This window comes from Barbus barbus, assembly GCF_936440315.1.
Source record: "Barbus barbus genome assembly, chromosome: 21".
Classification (NCBI taxonomy): Eukaryota; Metazoa; Chordata; class Actinopteri; order Cypriniformes; family Cyprinidae; genus Barbus; species Barbus barbus.
The window spans coordinates 5,690,946-5,707,650 of record NC_136749.1 but is presented as its reverse complement, the minus strand read 5'-3'; the positions used below and the strand labels follow the sequence as shown (position 1 = coordinate 5,707,650).

Sequence of the window (16,705 nt, the reverse complement as noted above, 5' to 3'; positions counted from 1 at the left end):
TGATCTTTTGAGTGTGCGCTCAGTTTGGAAACTCCATGCGTCCTCTTCAGTAAGAGAGGCTTAGGTCAGCTGTGACTGACAGATCGCTAACCTCATCAGCTGTGATGGACAGTTCAGGTTGAGTTGAGACCTGAGAAGTGGATGGATGAAGACCATGCGTCACATCCCTCACTCTTTTGATCCTTTTTTTTTTTTTTTAACAGTACTTTTTCCAAAACATCATTCTTTGCACATGCCATAATCAGGCTTTTTGTGATGAAGTGAAAAATGTCTTTATTTTTTTGAAAAATTACTGGGTTACACTTTATTTTAAGGTGTCCCTGTAGCACTGTAATTATACACTCAAGTATTGAGTAATATTACGGTAATTAAATACATGTCGAGGTGTGAGAACCAGAATGGCGTTTAAGTGACATTTTTGGTGAAATTGAGATATATATATATATATATATATATATATATATATATATATATATATATATGGAATGCAAATGAAAGCTCTTGATGAGCTCTTTCTACTGCCAAAAGGACACAAGTGAATTCTTAATAATTTTGGAGTTGTTCATTAGAAACCAGTTGTACTGTGGGTAAAGCTCATGAGTGGCTGATACCACATGTAATTGCCAGTGAGGTGTAGCTAGCTAGCAGGTAGTAACCAATAACTTACATTCTAATGGTATAAGTTAGCTACAAGAGAGAGAGAATGCAGAGAAGTGATTATTATTATTGCTAATAATAATTAGTTTTGCAGTTCATTACTTCAGTATCATTCAGTTAATGATATTTCCTATCAAACTTTTTATTACAAACGCTAGTGAAACATTAATATACTGTATTTAAAATACATTTATTTCATTCTAGTTCAAATCTATTAACATTTTATATGCTTTATTTATTGTATATTTTAGTGTTGTCACGATACTGGAATTTCTAACTTCGATACGATACCTTGAAAAATATCGATACTCGATACCATTTTCGATACCACGGAGAAAAAAACTGCCACAATATTAAGGGGGTAATTTTTTTAATTTAAAGATAAATGTAACAAGTCGAGAAGAACATGCGGTATATTTTACATGAACAAAAAAATGTCTTGAGGTACTGCATTTATTTATTAATCTTTTATTAATCTTAGTTAAATGTTAATTGAAACTAACGTTTACTAATACATGTACTAATTAAAATCCAAAGTTCTATTTGTTGATATTCTCATTTGCTTCATAACCAAAATATATCCAGATATAGGGCCCTATGAAATCCGTTTTATTTTTCCCCAAATTCCGTTAAATTTTTTTCTACATTCAAATTTTTCCATTTGAATGTTTCTGGATTCCGTTTTTTCCCGTTTTAATTTTTCTGGACTTTTTTTTTAATGGTCAAATTAAATGCTATTAATCTAAAAGCATGTCTAATTCATTAAAATCATGAAAATTATACAATTTAACATTTAATTTATTAAAAGTGTAACAAAAATGACACGTTTAGGGCCGTATGAAATGTTTTATTTTTTTCTCACCTTATGTTTTATTGTTACCAAATTCTGTGTTTTAGCATGTCTATTATTTGAATGCATACAAACAATTTTTATTTATTCTTACAGTAGCCTTATGAAATGTGTTTTCCCCCTCAGAAATTCTGTGTTGTGTATTTAAATTTTACTGGATATCAGATGAAGGCATAAAACAATTTTAATTCATTTATATTTGAATTAATGAAAATTAAACATTTACATTTTTGGCAAATGAAGGGGATTTACTATTAAAATTAAAATATTTTGTGATTATTTCTTTAAAAAAAATTAACAGTAGTATTATGTACATTCTACTAAATAATAGTAATATAGCCTATTTCTGGCACACGGTCTTTAATAGGCTGTTAAACTGAACTTTTATTTTGACGGGTTGCCGTGAATACTTCTAAAGTTCTGTGTGTGTATGATATGATGCTAGTTTTACTCTAATTAAATGGTAAAATGCTCGTAAAGTGCCTTTCAGATCAGTTCTGGAGATATTGTTGATGTATTTATGTCCTCATTGAGACGGCAGACGCTGAAATCACCGCGAGCGCCACATTAGTAAACAAAACCGCAGGTGCAGCACATTCACACAGAGACGCGCAGAACATGCAGGATTCATATTTAAATCGACTTTTGCAGCTTAATATTTACAGATACTAGTCCATATCGCGATTTGATTTAAGTGTAATGACCTGCTTTTGATTAATTCATCCAAACTTTGACAAATTCCGTGACATTCCGCGATAAACTGTAAATTCCGTTTTTATGACTGGATTCCGTGCGCGTTCTCTGCATCGCGGAGATCATAGATCCTACAGATAGCGCTCCTGCTGTGTTCTTTAACAACCAGAGCAGTCATCTTTCTATTCACTTCACTTTTGCTATTTAACCAGCGCGAAGGAGACGAGTGCGGTCACGTGTGGTGCTTGTCCACGCGCCTTTGGAGAGAAGTGAAAGTGACAGCTCGGCTAGTATCGGTGTATCGATACTTCGGGAAATTAATATTGGTACCGTTCAGATATTTCAGTATCGATATTTATCGAAATATCGATATTTTTGACAACACTAGTATATTTACTGACATATGTGACCCTGGACCACAAAAGCAGTCATAAGGGTCAATTTTTCGAAATTGAGATTTATGCGTTATCTGAAAGGTGAATAAATAAGCTTTCCATTGATATATGGGTTGTTATGATAGGACAATATTTGGCCGAGATACAACTATTTGAAAATCTGGATTCTGAGGGTGCAAAAAAATCGAAATATTGAGAAAATTGCCTTTAAAGTTGTCCAAATGAAGTTCTTAGCAATGCATGTTACTAATCAAAAATGAAGTTTTGACATTTATAGTAGGAAATTTACAAAATATCTTCATGGAACATGATCTTTACTTAATATCCTAATGATTTTTGGCATAAAATAATTTTTTTTGGCTATTGCTACAGCGACTTAAGACTTTTTGTGTGGTTTTGTGGTCCAGGGTCACATATCACAAAACTTACCGATATACGTAAAAATGATAATTAAACTTTTATCTGGAATGCTACTTGTGCACTCTGCACATTTCTCCATATTAAGCCTAAAATGTGTTTCAATGTTACTGTTAGTGAGGATTGTATGAGCTTTGAATAATAATGGTCTTTAAATGCAAGATATTTAAAGTGTACCTAAAGTATACTTGCAATAGTTCCAGTTTCAGCACAATCAAATATACTTCAATGTATCTTTAGTTGGACTTCAGCACTACTTTCTTACATTTAAAGTGCATTAAGCACAAAATTAGTTGTTCTAATTTAGCAGACTTTAAGTATACCAGTTTAGTAATATGTAAATGCATGTAGTACACTCAAATACTTTTCTGTTTTTTTATTTTTCATAGGGAAGGCATCTGTAAAGGCTTTTCAATCGCCCATTTTGTTAAGTGGCAGGGATTACTATTTTAGTAAAATTAATAACATTCATTTAACTAATTTGACTTTTTATGTGATATTTTATTTTATCACAATAGATAGTTATTTCTTTTAAACTTATTAATGTAATGCTTTGTTCATATTGTCATCAGATGCGCCTATGTTTTTATACACAAAATGGAATAAAACACTGGTGCCAAAAAGGCGCATGTGACTTTTTTCAATAATTTTTTTTTTTTTTCGAATAAATGTTGAAATAGTGATCAATAAGTACTGTCATCCGTGTGTGTACTGATTTATAATACAAATTCATACAAAGTCCGATCAAATTATTGTAAATTTTAGTTTTGGCCCTCCTGCAAAGTTGGTGAAATGTCACTTACGCCCTTCTGGTTCTCACCCCTGTACTTACTATATGCTTAGGGTTAGGGTTAAGGTTTGCCTTAGGGTTACTTGCATGTAATTATGCATAATTTATTGTTATTATAATAGTTAGTACAAGTGTAAGGTCCACACATTTGGCCCAAAGAAGGTATCCAATGGTGGTTGAAGGTTTCCTGCGAGTTTGGTCTTTTCAATGCGCCATTAAACTCTAATCTAACTCCATTTTATTATTTAATCTGACTCATTTTATTATGACCTCATATTTAGGTTGAAATGCAAATTGATTGTTTGTCTATTTCTAATTGGTATTCTTCTGATATTTGATTATTCTAGTTAACTCTTGACTTTATATTTAACCATTTCATTCGGGTGCTCATGTCTCTAACAAGAATACAACGTAATCTACTAGAGTCAATAATTATAGAATGTCAAATGTAACAATTTATTATCAGTCAGGTAAATCCTTATGTGTTATGCCAATTACATAGCCAATTGAAAGAGTTCAAATCATATCAATACAAAACATCAAATTCTCAAAGATAAATCTGTAAAAGATGCATACCTGACGTTATAGAAATACATAGTGTGAAGTATCGAGACACAACACACTACAGGCTTCTGGCTACAGAAAATCGCCCCGATCCTTTTGCAACATTTCCTTAAGCACTTAAGACCAAGACCAATACTCCCCGAGATGGAGACAGGAACTAACAATTGTAATTTGCGAATTAACATCTTTTGTGACAAAAGATAATTTTGCATGAAAACCACTGGGAACTGACCCGCCCTCTACAGTGTGCAAAATATCTCTGAACTCTTAGGATCTGTATTACCTTTTAGTTTACTTCTTATAAGAATGAGACCATTGTACCAGTTGCCCTGAGACAATTCAAATGATACCAAACATGACTGTAAATAACACTTGCATTAATGCAGAACATTACATTCTACTATTGACCATTCTGAGTGAGCTGAGTGAAGGGAAGGATGGGTGAGGGGAAGAGGGGATAAAAGGAACTGATGCATATGTCAGAGAGGCGTTTTCCCGCATTTTCTCTCAGTAGGATGTGGAGACAGATGTCTGTATGTTAATGCACTGTGTGTGTGTTGTCCATCTCAGAAGTTCAAAGTGTCTGAGGTTCAGTAATTCTTACACAAGTAACGTGTAACAAGGACACCTTAAAATAAATTGTTACCAATTACCATATTTAATTTGTAAAAATGTTAATAAATTGTATAAAAAAAAAAAGAAATTGTAAAAATGTTAATAAATTGTATAAAAAAAATAAATTGTAAAAAAGTATTGTATTGTCACATTTTTTACCATTTAAATTAATATTTAAATGGTAAAAATGTGACAATACAACACTTTTAGGACTATAGTTACAATTAATAATTCCATCCAAGTTGTGAAGTTTCATCTGGTTAGTGTGAGCGGTTAGCATTGCCGATACCTTAATCCAACCATTACACTGTTTTATTTCAAAAATTCTGTTTTTGAATCGCCTTTCTTATGTATTTAAGCAGAACTATTCAGAGGGTCTCAAACCAATTCACATATGAAATGGTCAGTTTATGTTGTGATAATGCATAAAAACATAAACCTAACACTCAATTATGACCATGACCTCAGCTTACCAGATCAAAAGTGAGTGTAAGTGCTAAAAGATCAGAACTCATACGTGCGCTAAAGGTCAAAGACCCTTAGAAAACCCCATATAATCCTCACAACAGACACTCACGGTGCATCTAACTGCTTTTGTCAAAGGAATTCTTATCTAAGTGCTTTTGTGCTGTGTGTGTTCTGCATGCTGTGTTTCTAATGCATGTCATGAATTCCAGGGGTGGGCTACTGTCAGCGCAGGTCAAGAGAGGTCAGCACAAATAGCCTTAATTTAACCACCTAGATTTTAGACAGTTTAAAAAAAGGGGTGTCACGCTTTCTGCTAGCTCAAATTGATGCCAACAGCGTGGCGGCTGAGCTCGTGTGTCATGCACAGGACAAGAGAGCCTGATGGTCTACTGTTTGCTCACGGCAGTGAGATGGAAAGGTTAAAAGCCTGCCCTCCCAGAGAGAGAGCTTTAAAAGCACATAGAAAGTGCTGTCGGCCGATGAGCTGATATGAGCACAGACAGAGAGAGAGTGTGTGAGTGACAGTCAGATGAAGTGTGTGTGTGTGTGTGTATTGGGGGCCAGACACTTAGTCTAAGTGCTTGGCAATCAAGCATTACCGCGGGTCAGTCACCTGTGTGAATGCAGCTCACTGTGGACACACAAAACACTAAACTTGAAACGGATCACGTTGCTAAAGACAGAGATACAACACAAACCAATTGAAGAAACGATAAAGCCATAAGCATTGCATTAAGGGGCCTTGTTAACTGTGGTAAAATCAGTCTAATGCACAGCCTTGAGTGGATTTTTGGTAAGGCTGCGTGATTAATCGAAATAAAATCAACATGGATTAGTGCGATTTATCAAATCACAAAGGCTGTGATTTGATTAAATGAATATATGCTGCATGTTTCAGAGTGAAGTGCGGAACTTATGCGGAAGTGCGGTTATAGCATGCATTTGGAAATGCAATAAAAAAAAAAACAAGTAGCCCTAATTCATACTTTTCAAAAACTGCAGCAGGAGCAATAATGATAGATGTTCAATATATTAAAGATCTAAGCCTCGAAAGGCTCTGTTACAGTGATTTTGCCATAGGCAATGAGTGTCCTTTAAGTGTTGTAGTTCATTTGTGTTAAGTGTATTTTATTTACAGGTTGCAACGAAGCAAGCTGTTTCATTAATGCATTAATAGAATGTGTAGACATTTATAACAACTTTGAATTAATTATTGGCTTCTCCAATAAGAAGAGTCATATCTATCTTCTATAAAATGGTTTCATTTAAGATCATTCTCATCAGTAAGGTGGAATGTATTAGTATTTAAATCCAAAAATAAAAATTGAGAACTATAATGTATGAAAACAATTATGTTTTTATTATCATCAATATTCTTTGCATTGTGTTAATTATTTGCATGTGATTTTGATTTAAGTGTGAAATAACTCAATAATCCAATATAGGGACAGTTTTTACTAAGCAGGGCAAATTAGCGCGAGAGCGCAATTCCAAAACAGTTCCGATGGGTGTGGAAATTTCTGCGGGTGATTTACTAACAACGTGCAAATTAAAGAACATAGACGCAACATCTCATTTACATATCGACCAACGCAATATACCAAGCAGAAAAAATAAAGTCAAGTCACTTTTATTTATATAGCGCTTTTAACAATACAGATTGTGTCAAAGCACTTAACAGTATCAAATTGGAGGATAGAGTGTCCGTAATGTATAATAATAAGAAATATTAGAAAAGATAAAGAATAAAGAAGCCACAGTACATTGAAAAGAACAGGAGGCCAAAAGGTTTGCTAGAAGTTTTGATAGAGCTGGTATTGCTAGTTGGGGGTTCCAAGACGTCTTTTATTTCCTGAAGCAAACTAAATGTAACGGTCTGGCAAACGATATGTTCGGATAATGTGTTCTTCTGGCATTCAAAATAAATTAATACGTGTGGGAAAAATCCTGTCCGCTCTCTGTTCTCTGCTGTGCCTCTCCTAGCAACAATAATTGTAACCATTTCAAGTGCAAAATAGTTAAGACATGCTTTTTTGGGGCGTTAAATAATGGCGCAATACCAGTAATTGACGAGCGCAAATGTTATTAAAACGCATTGCGTGATTCATTTGAATACTCTCCTTCCATAAATTTTGCGTCTGAAAGGGAAGCTCCTACAAATGCATATTCAATAAGGTCAGGTGCAAAAATAACCGTGTCCATGCCTTTTCAGCGCTAATTCGTCACTTTGCGTCTTTAGTAAAACCCGACACCAAAAGACGGTTTGCGCTGGCGCAAGCTGTTAGTAAAACTGGCCCTCAGTTCATTAACAGTCGGCTGTTTACAGTTGTTATAATGGCTTGTAGCAACTTGCCACGTTAATATAAGATGTAATCTTGCAGAACACACCTATTGGCATGCCTTAATACCAGATTACATGTTATGTTTCTTGTTGTTTGTTTGACAGGCAGTGGCTGCGAGTTAGTGGTGAGATTCTCAGCATTTCTGAATGGCCACTATCCTCCAGCGGATTTGTGTGGAGATATCGCCGTGTCCTACAGCTCAGCTACAGGTATGAGCTCCTCATGAACACTCCCACGCTCTGTTTGTCTGACTCCATCTCTAAGTTCTGGAACACATTACCCTCTTTCCTCACTTCTTTAAGCCCTTTTACTCATTTCAAGATGTCTGGATGTTTGCCAAAGCAGAAAAAGCAGCAGAAAGGCTGCGTTTGTCCTGGCGTTTCTCTTGGATGGTGTCTGTGTTGGCAGAGACTGCTGGAAAACTTCCTGAAAATATCCGGGAGTTTCCCTTTTCTCTGGCTCTCTTTTTCTTTCTGTCCTTCTGAAAATAGTGAGTCTGTTTTACACATTAGATCGCAGGTACATAGGACTGCGCACACACACACACACACATGCTTGTCTAGCTTTCTAAATGAGGACATATCATTGGCTTCTATTGTTTTTAGATTAAGCTAATAAGAATGACTAAAGACTAACCCAAACCCTAACACTATAAGAAACGTTTTGTCATATATCTAGTCAATGCACTGTAAAATATACAGTACTATATACAATACTGTTAACACACTGTGTGTCTTTAATATTCAGCATAAAGTATAAAGCTAATTACAGGGTTTGTACAAGGTGCTTAAAGTGAAAACCCTTGAAAACAGCCATATTTATGGAAATGTACTTGAAAAGTCATTGAAATTTTAAAAGGCAGTAAACATGAAATTAGTGCTCATATTAGTTTTCGATAAAAAAAATATTTTCACGCAAAATTAACAATGCTGCGCGTGTTAATTATTACCATTTCTCCCGGCTTTTGGGAGCGCACGAGATCTCAGCTTGCATTATATTGCTCGGTCTTTTATTGCATGTGCTGTTCGTTTGGGTTTCATTTGGGAACGCATATAAAGTCTGGCGCTCTTTGTGTTGCACTGTTATCATTTACAAGCGTGAAGCGCGACTCTATCTCAGCAGCTCAGTCCACAAACTCTTCCTCTGCATATGCTGGAGTTTGGGTTGCTTAACGTTCATCTGGGAAAACAGTGTGTGCTATCTGTGTAGATTTGTAATGTAAATCATTTACCAACCTATGCCAACACAGGAGAATACATCAACATATTTCTAAACATGCGATTTGTTGTACATCGCGATTTCAAAAAGTCGCTCTGAGTTTGCTTGTGTTAAATGGATTTAAACGTCATTGAATAACGCTTATTTTTTGTTATAATACATAATGTTGGTATTTTCATATTATATATAGGCAATTAGGCATATTACATTATGCATTTTAACAGTTTTGTTCAATAAAACCATGCAATTACTTGGATTTGATACTTTATTTGAACCAATTATGATTGCCTCATCGTTAGTTTATATATAAATATAGTCATATTAAAGCCTGTTTTTCACTTTATTTTTATTACTAAAAATGATCAGATTACTCAATTGTCAAAATAATCAGTAGATTTCTTGATTACCAAAATAATTGTTAGTTATGGCCCTAGATCAGATAAAACATTTCAAAATACAACTGCATTGTTTTGTGATTAATAGACCAATGTTTTGCAACTGAAAATTTCTTAAAAATAGTATTCAAATATTCTCTCATTCTAGTGAACCAAGTCTCTGTATTTTGTCTTATTTTATGAGCTAAGTTTGTCACATCCCTAGCGTCTACAAGCATGATATAGCTCATATTTTTCCAAGTGTATGATATAGCTTTTATTCTTCAGGTCAATCGTGTATTCATAAAATAAAAGGAAAATGTACTTTGCCATAGTATAGTTTTAAATGTTAAAGTGGCCATAGTCACTGCATGCTTTGCTTGAGCTGCACTGAATTTGTACCATTGTTTTATTAGTTTATGTATTATAATTTGAAAGATAATAACAGTATTGTTTGATAAGTGAGATCTCTGATTTTGGTCCTTGAAAACCAATAAAATAGTGCTTGAAAAGTCCTTGAAAGTCCTGGAATTTCGTTTTGCAATTTCTGTACGAACCCTGTAATTATAATGACTTTTTTTAATTAAACACACACACACACACGCACACACACACACACACACACACACACACACACACACACACACACACACACACACACACACACACACACACACTTAAACCCGGGGAAACCCCACTTACTCTGTTGGCTGTAATAGCCCTCAGTTTGTTTTACTCTTTCTGTTCACCTCTTTCTCACACACACACACACACACACACACACCTACGCACACTGGAAATTTGTATACGCAGTAACAGGCACTAAGGATCTGGGTCCGGATTTATGAAAATCTTGGTAAAAAAAATTTTCTTATGATAAATTCTGAGAAGTTTGTAATAATGTTTATAAAGCAATCCTTGTAATTCCTGGAAAAAAAAAAGTTTTCATATATTTTCTTATAGGAATTATTTTTTTTGGTAAGACTTTAGTATAGGGACCCATTCTCACTATTAACTAATTGCTTATTAGCATGCCTATTAATAACATATGGTTGTTTACTTAGAAAGCACATATTCTGCCTGACCATATTCTACATGCTTAATCCTACCCACAACCTAAATTTAACAACTACCTTACTAACTATTAATAAGCAGAAAATCAGGAGTTTATTGAGGCAAAATAGTTAATAGTTTGTTAATAGTGAGAATTGTACGGAAGCGTATTGCATTCACTTGAGGAAAAAAAAATCTACTCTGTTTTTCTGAATTAACGACTTAATTATCTCAGAATTACGAGAATTTTTAAAGAAAAAAAAAGTTTTTGCTCTGTTTTTCTGAATTAATGACTTAATTATCTCAGAATTACGAGATAATTTTTCATTAAAAAAAGTTTTTGCTCTGTTTTTCTGAATTAATGACGTAATTATCTCAGAATTACGAGATAATTTTTAATGAAAAAAGTTTTTTCTCTGTTTTTCTGAATTAATGACTTAATTATCTCAGAATTATGAGATAATTAAGTCATTAATTCAGAAAAACAGAGCAAAAACTTTTTTTTAATGAAAAATTATCTCGTAATTCTGAGATAATTAACTCGTTAATTCAGAAAAACAGAGCAAAAACTTTTTTTAATGAAAAATTATCTCGTAATTCTGAGATAATTAACTCGTTAATTCAGAAAAACAGAGCAAAAACTTTTTTTTAATGAAAAATTATCTCGTAATTCTGAGATAATTAACTCGTTAATTCAGAAAAACAGAGCAAAAACTTTTTTTAATGAAAAATTATCTCGTAATTCTGAGATAATTAACTCGTTAATTCAGAAAAACAGAGCAAAAACTTTTTTTTAATGAAAAATTATCTCGTAATTCTGAGATAATTAACTCGTTAATTCAGAAAAACAGAGCAAAAACTTTTTTTTTAATGAAAAATTATCTCGTAATTCTGAGATATTAACTCGTTAATTCAGAAAAACAGAGCAAAAACTTTTTTTAATGAAAAATTATCTCGTAATTCTGAGATAATTAACTCGTTAATTCAGAAAAACAGAGCAAAAACTTTTTTTTTAATGAAAAATTATCTCGTAATTCTGAGATATTAACTCGTTAATTCAGAAAAACAGAGCAAAAACTTTTTTTAATGAAAAATTATCTCGTAATTCTGAGATAATTAACTCGTTAATTCAGAAAAACAGAGCAAAAACTTTTTTTAATGAAAAATTATCTCGTAATTCTGAGATAATTAACTCGTTAATTCAGAAAAACAGAGCAAAAACTTTTTTTAATGAAAAATTATCTCGTAATTCTGAGATAATTAACTCGTTAATTCAGAAAAACAGAGCAAAAACTTTTTTTTAATGAAAAATTATCTCGTAATTCTGAGATAATTAACTCGTTAATTCAGAAAAACAGAGCAAAAACTTTTTTTTAATGAAAAATTATCTCGTAATTCTGAGATAATTAACTCGTTAATTCAGAAAAACAGAGCAAAAACTTTTTTTAATGAAAAATTATCTCGTAATTCTGAGATAATTAACTCGTTAATTCAGAAAAACAGAGCAAAAACTTTTTTTAATGAAAAATTATCTCGTAATTCTGAGATAATTAACTCGTTAATTCAGAAAAACAGAGTAGATTTTTTTTCCTCAAGTGAATGCAATACGCTTTCCGTAGAATTGGACCATACTGTGAACTTTTTTCTTTTGAAGAAAATGACAAGCTTGATCAGCTCAATGAAAAATACCTTAAAGGCTTTATAGTACTTGTGCCGTGTACATATTAGTAGTATTAGTATTATTATAAGAATTATTTGTTTGTATTATGTTGTAAGACTTAATATTTGAAACCTATCAAGTTCATTAAATGTCTTACATTTGGGGACTTAAGACAAGCTGTAAGATATTTCAACTTTAAGAGGTTATTTATAATGATTTTTGAGAACATTCAAATATCTCAGGAATTCCGTTTAAGAATATTCTTCTTTATTTTGGGAATACAAAATATTCTTAACATTTTTCTTAGGTTAGAAAACAAGAAGAAAATAGGAGTTAAGAATATTCTTAAAAATATTTCATGAATCTGGTTTTATATGATATTTGTGATACAAAAACATTTTGTGCTTGTAAACGTGCGTGTATAGAGCACTGGAGTAGTTCTGCATTGGAGATGCTTGTGTGGAATGGGAAGAATTTGTGTGTGTGTGTCGTCCATGCAAACCTGTAATTACTGTCCTAATCACTTGCTCCTTCCACTCCTCAAAACACACTCACACACATGCACATAAAGGTTAATTGTAGCGCTTTGAAGGTTTTAATCCAGCTTTCATGTTCAGACCCTCACTGACAATAAACACATAAACTCCCCAAAATAGTCTAAATGCATTTAAAGCACTCAAATCTGGATCAAGACATACTGAGGATGTTTTCAGAACAGTATGCTGCCATTCACCAGAAGTCTTATCATCCACAACATCTTGTTGCCTTAAATATTTGATTGGATTTACTCTTCAGTTGCACTAAACTGAAGTATAATGTTGTGTAGAGTCAAGCTGCTTGGAACCTGAAACTTGTAGAAACCTCCAGTAAGCTTGCCGCAGAATCATTCAATTGTTTTTAAAATCTGTATTTTTTGTTCAGTACCAGTGAAAGTGCAGTAACGTTTAAATCCATTCGGAAGATTTCTAGAACAGGAAAGTTCAAAAAGTGCACAGACTCTCTATGTGGCGTAGATGGAGCAGTATTTGTGTAGTAACAGCAGGAATAGCTCTTGAGAACATGTGGAATGCAGAGCGTGTTTTTGGGAGTGTGGTTTAGATGACTGATGTAGCCACCGCTTAAAGTGCCTTTTCTGGGCAGTAATGGCTGCTCCTCTCTTTAAGTAAACAGAGCAGTCGCTGCTGACATGGAAGATGAGGTTAGCTGGTTAGGGTGAGTTTTTGTCAGAGGGTTGGTGGTGTTTACACAGAGATAACTTGAGCTTTACGCAAATAGAGCGAGAACTCTGAGGGGAGACTAATGCTACATTTAGACCTGGAAGCAGAGGTGTATCTCAAACACTTCCAGCTTATAGGTCATATTTCATAAAGTGTGCTGCCGGTCAGAAGCATTCAGCTCAACAGCTACCATTGATTTCAGTAAAAGCTTTTTGGTTGAATCTCACGAAAACAGGCCCAGGTGAGATTTCACTCTAAAATGAGAAAAAAAGAAGATATTTTTGAAATGTATTAAAATACAGTAAAACATCGTGAAATATTATTACAAGTTAAAAGAAATGTTTTCTCTTTGAATAAAATGTAGGTTGTAATTTAATGTTTTGTCATTTTGAATGTTTTTATAATATCAAATTACTGTATGAGTGTTTTTTCTGTACTACAGTCACCCCTGTCTGCTCCTCTGTAGTATGATTCTTGTGTCAGTGTGAATATGTAACTCAGATATTCTGCTCTTCTTCCTTGCTTCCACCCATGCCAGAGCTCAACCCTGCAGGTGAGTGACCGAAAGGTCCTCAGAACAGGATATATTTTCCTATCATCAGATGTGACTGCTTATGTTCAGCTGTAGGCAAAAACTTTAATGTGCAAACATGTTCATAAATGTACACACAAAGCACAGGGCATTTCAAATACACATTCACTGCAGTAGTTGATGTGTCCAGTAGGGGGTAGGGGGTGATAGCTTCATACAGGTGATTTTATTCCTCATCTGAAGTCACGTCTTTCTTTGCGCTACAGCAACAATTTCAGAACTTTTTTGTCAGTCAAATCCATTACATAAACTGTGTATCCTCCTGAGATTTTAAGGTATTAATAACAACAATACTTTCCTCATTTACTGTGAACCAAATTGAAATGCTGAAAAAAAGCTGCCCTCATGAACACAGTGATGCTCCTCACTTTGAAACACGCGGCTCAACAGACTACATATTTAAATCGCAGTATTTGATTTGATAATCTCACTATATCACAATGCCACTATTATTTTTTATTATATCTCAAACCCCCATTTGGGAAACCCTGCTCTCAAGTAAGACATTAGCTCAGTGGCGTATGGCACTACACAGTACAGGTTCAGATTACCTTAACAGACATAACAGGAAAGCATTACTGAAACCTCAGATGCACTGATCTACTCAACAAATACTGATCCCATGTGTTTGTGAACGGTACGTAGGTACTTGCCTATTTTTCCAGCATCACTGATCTTCGTCTCCTCTGGCTCATCATTATTATTTTTGTAAGACTTATTCAGCCGAGCCAATTTTGTCTAGAAATGACCAGTCTGCAGATGAGGCTTTTTACAGCTCAGTGTGTGGTTCTTGTCATTACCTGAATGACTTTTCTAATGACTTGTCTTTGTGTTTGTCTTCACTCTGTCAGGAATCCCTCGAGTATCGCAGAGTAAATTTAACCTGCCGCTTCGGTTAGTGTGCTACCCCTCTTCAGCTGTCAAAAATGCCAAGTACAAGATCACTGTGGACACCAACAAACCTCCCGTCAACCTCAATGAAGTCTTCCCAGGTACCACAGCCAAACGTATTTTTTGTTCTATTTCAGTCCAGCCATCTCTGGAAATTATGGATGAATCAAACAAAAACATATTGCATCATATGCAAGCTTCCTTGCCAAAAATCCAACCATCAACCTACACTACTATTATAGGAGTAAGGGTTTGACTTAGGCAAATACTAATTTTGCAGATTCATTAGTTTACCACTGGGGATGTACGACAGCAACAGTTGTAAACGTTGGCAAACATTGGATCTCACTTCAGCAAATTACTAATTGCATTTAAAGAGCATTTGCCCATTGAATACTTGCTCAACTGTTTCCGAATTCTAGTTAATACAGCTTAGGGGTTAGATTCGCAAAACATTCTTAAGAATAATTATTTTTTTTTACTGCTATTTGCAAACTTCCTTGTATTTCCAAAAGCATTTCTTAAGAAAGTTCTTATCTTTCTTTTGAAGACTGTTCTAAAGACAACACTTATGAAGATTTTAGAGGTTAGGATAACCTCCAACTTGTCTTAACCCCCCCCCCCCCCCCCCCACACACACACACAAAATGCTACTACAGCATAAACCTAACTAAATATATTACATATAAGGATGTGCAAGAGTTCTGTAAAAAAAGGACATAAATGATCACTGATGTAAACAACGATTGGTAATGATTATGTGTGACATCATTGATCACTAATGTAAACAATAATCGGTCGTGATTATGCGTGACAAGACTTTTACTGAATTACTAACTCTAATTTTTTAGTTTTTATATATATTGGATTGGATTCAATTTATTGTCATTGCACATGTAGATACAAGGCAACAAAATGCAATATAGAGAAGAAAAATACAGCACAACATGAGGAAAGGAAGGAGAAAAAAATAATCCTCACACTATGCTCCTGAACGGGAGTACAGTGTGAGAACAGACAAAAAAAACCTCAGCATAGAGCACAGTCAATACAGGAACTTGCAGAGAATAATCCAGTTCAGACGACCAGCCATCCGGTCTGCAGCCATTACAGCGCTAACACAGACCCGTTATCAGACTGACGGGAAGAAGCGGCAAAATAAGATTTATTTATATATATATATATATATATATATATATATATATATATATATATATATATATATATATATATATAAAATTATGACAATTTCCATTAAAAAAAGTTTTTGTTTTTTTTTGTAAAAAAATTTTAAGGAAAATATTAGGGCTGCCAATTTAACACATTACTCAAAATGAATTAGTTATGGAAAAAATAACATGTTAAAAGTTTTAACTAAATTAATGCATCCGCCCGCCCTGATTTTACACAACTGTTACACAGCAATTTTGCTAATGCAGATATTACCTGTAAAGCCACAGTGGAACTGTTGTGCGTCACCGAACAGCACACAGCGGTCATTTGTTTCTGAATGAATCTGCGTTTTGAAGGAATCGGGTGAACCAATGATTCAATGGCCCATTCATAAAGAGCAGCATTTACTTAATTCCTAAATAAATCAGCAGTTTGAACAAATCGAACGAATGAATGACTCAATGACTTCTACAATAAGACATTTACTGCCATACACTGGCAGTTTTAGTTTTTTATTTAGAGTATCATTTCATTAAAAAATAATTCCATATTTCCATATTAATAAAAAAATCTGAAAATAAAAAATAAAACAAATTGCTATTAATAAAAATCTAATTAAAAGTATAGTTCACCCAAAAATATAAAATGGAAAAAAGGTAACACAATAATGTGTTTAATTTATGTTTTGGGGTCATTTCTCAGCCAAATAAATTTGTGATTAATTAGATTAATTAAT

General features: G+C 33.7%; 1 protein-coding gene across 2 annotated transcripts in view; it reads left to right on the top strand.

Moving 5' to 3' along the window:
* The window catches only part of LOC306887457 (protein PTHB1-like), a 101,669-nt gene that overhangs the window by 24,013 nt on the left and 60,951 nt on the right, over nt 1–16,705 (top strand). The window contains exons 14-16 of one of the 2 annotated variants that reach the window (XM_079445191.1): nt 7,896–8,000; nt 13,852–13,866; nt 14,757–14,897. In XM_079445191.1, coding sequence (XP_079301317.1) covers nt 7,896–8,000; nt 13,852–13,866; nt 14,757–14,897 — 261 coding nt within the window. The remainder of the gene's footprint in view (nt 1–7,895; nt 8,001–13,851; nt 13,867–14,756; nt 14,898–16,705) is intronic. The other variant, XM_079445192.1, reaches the window with a different exon arrangement.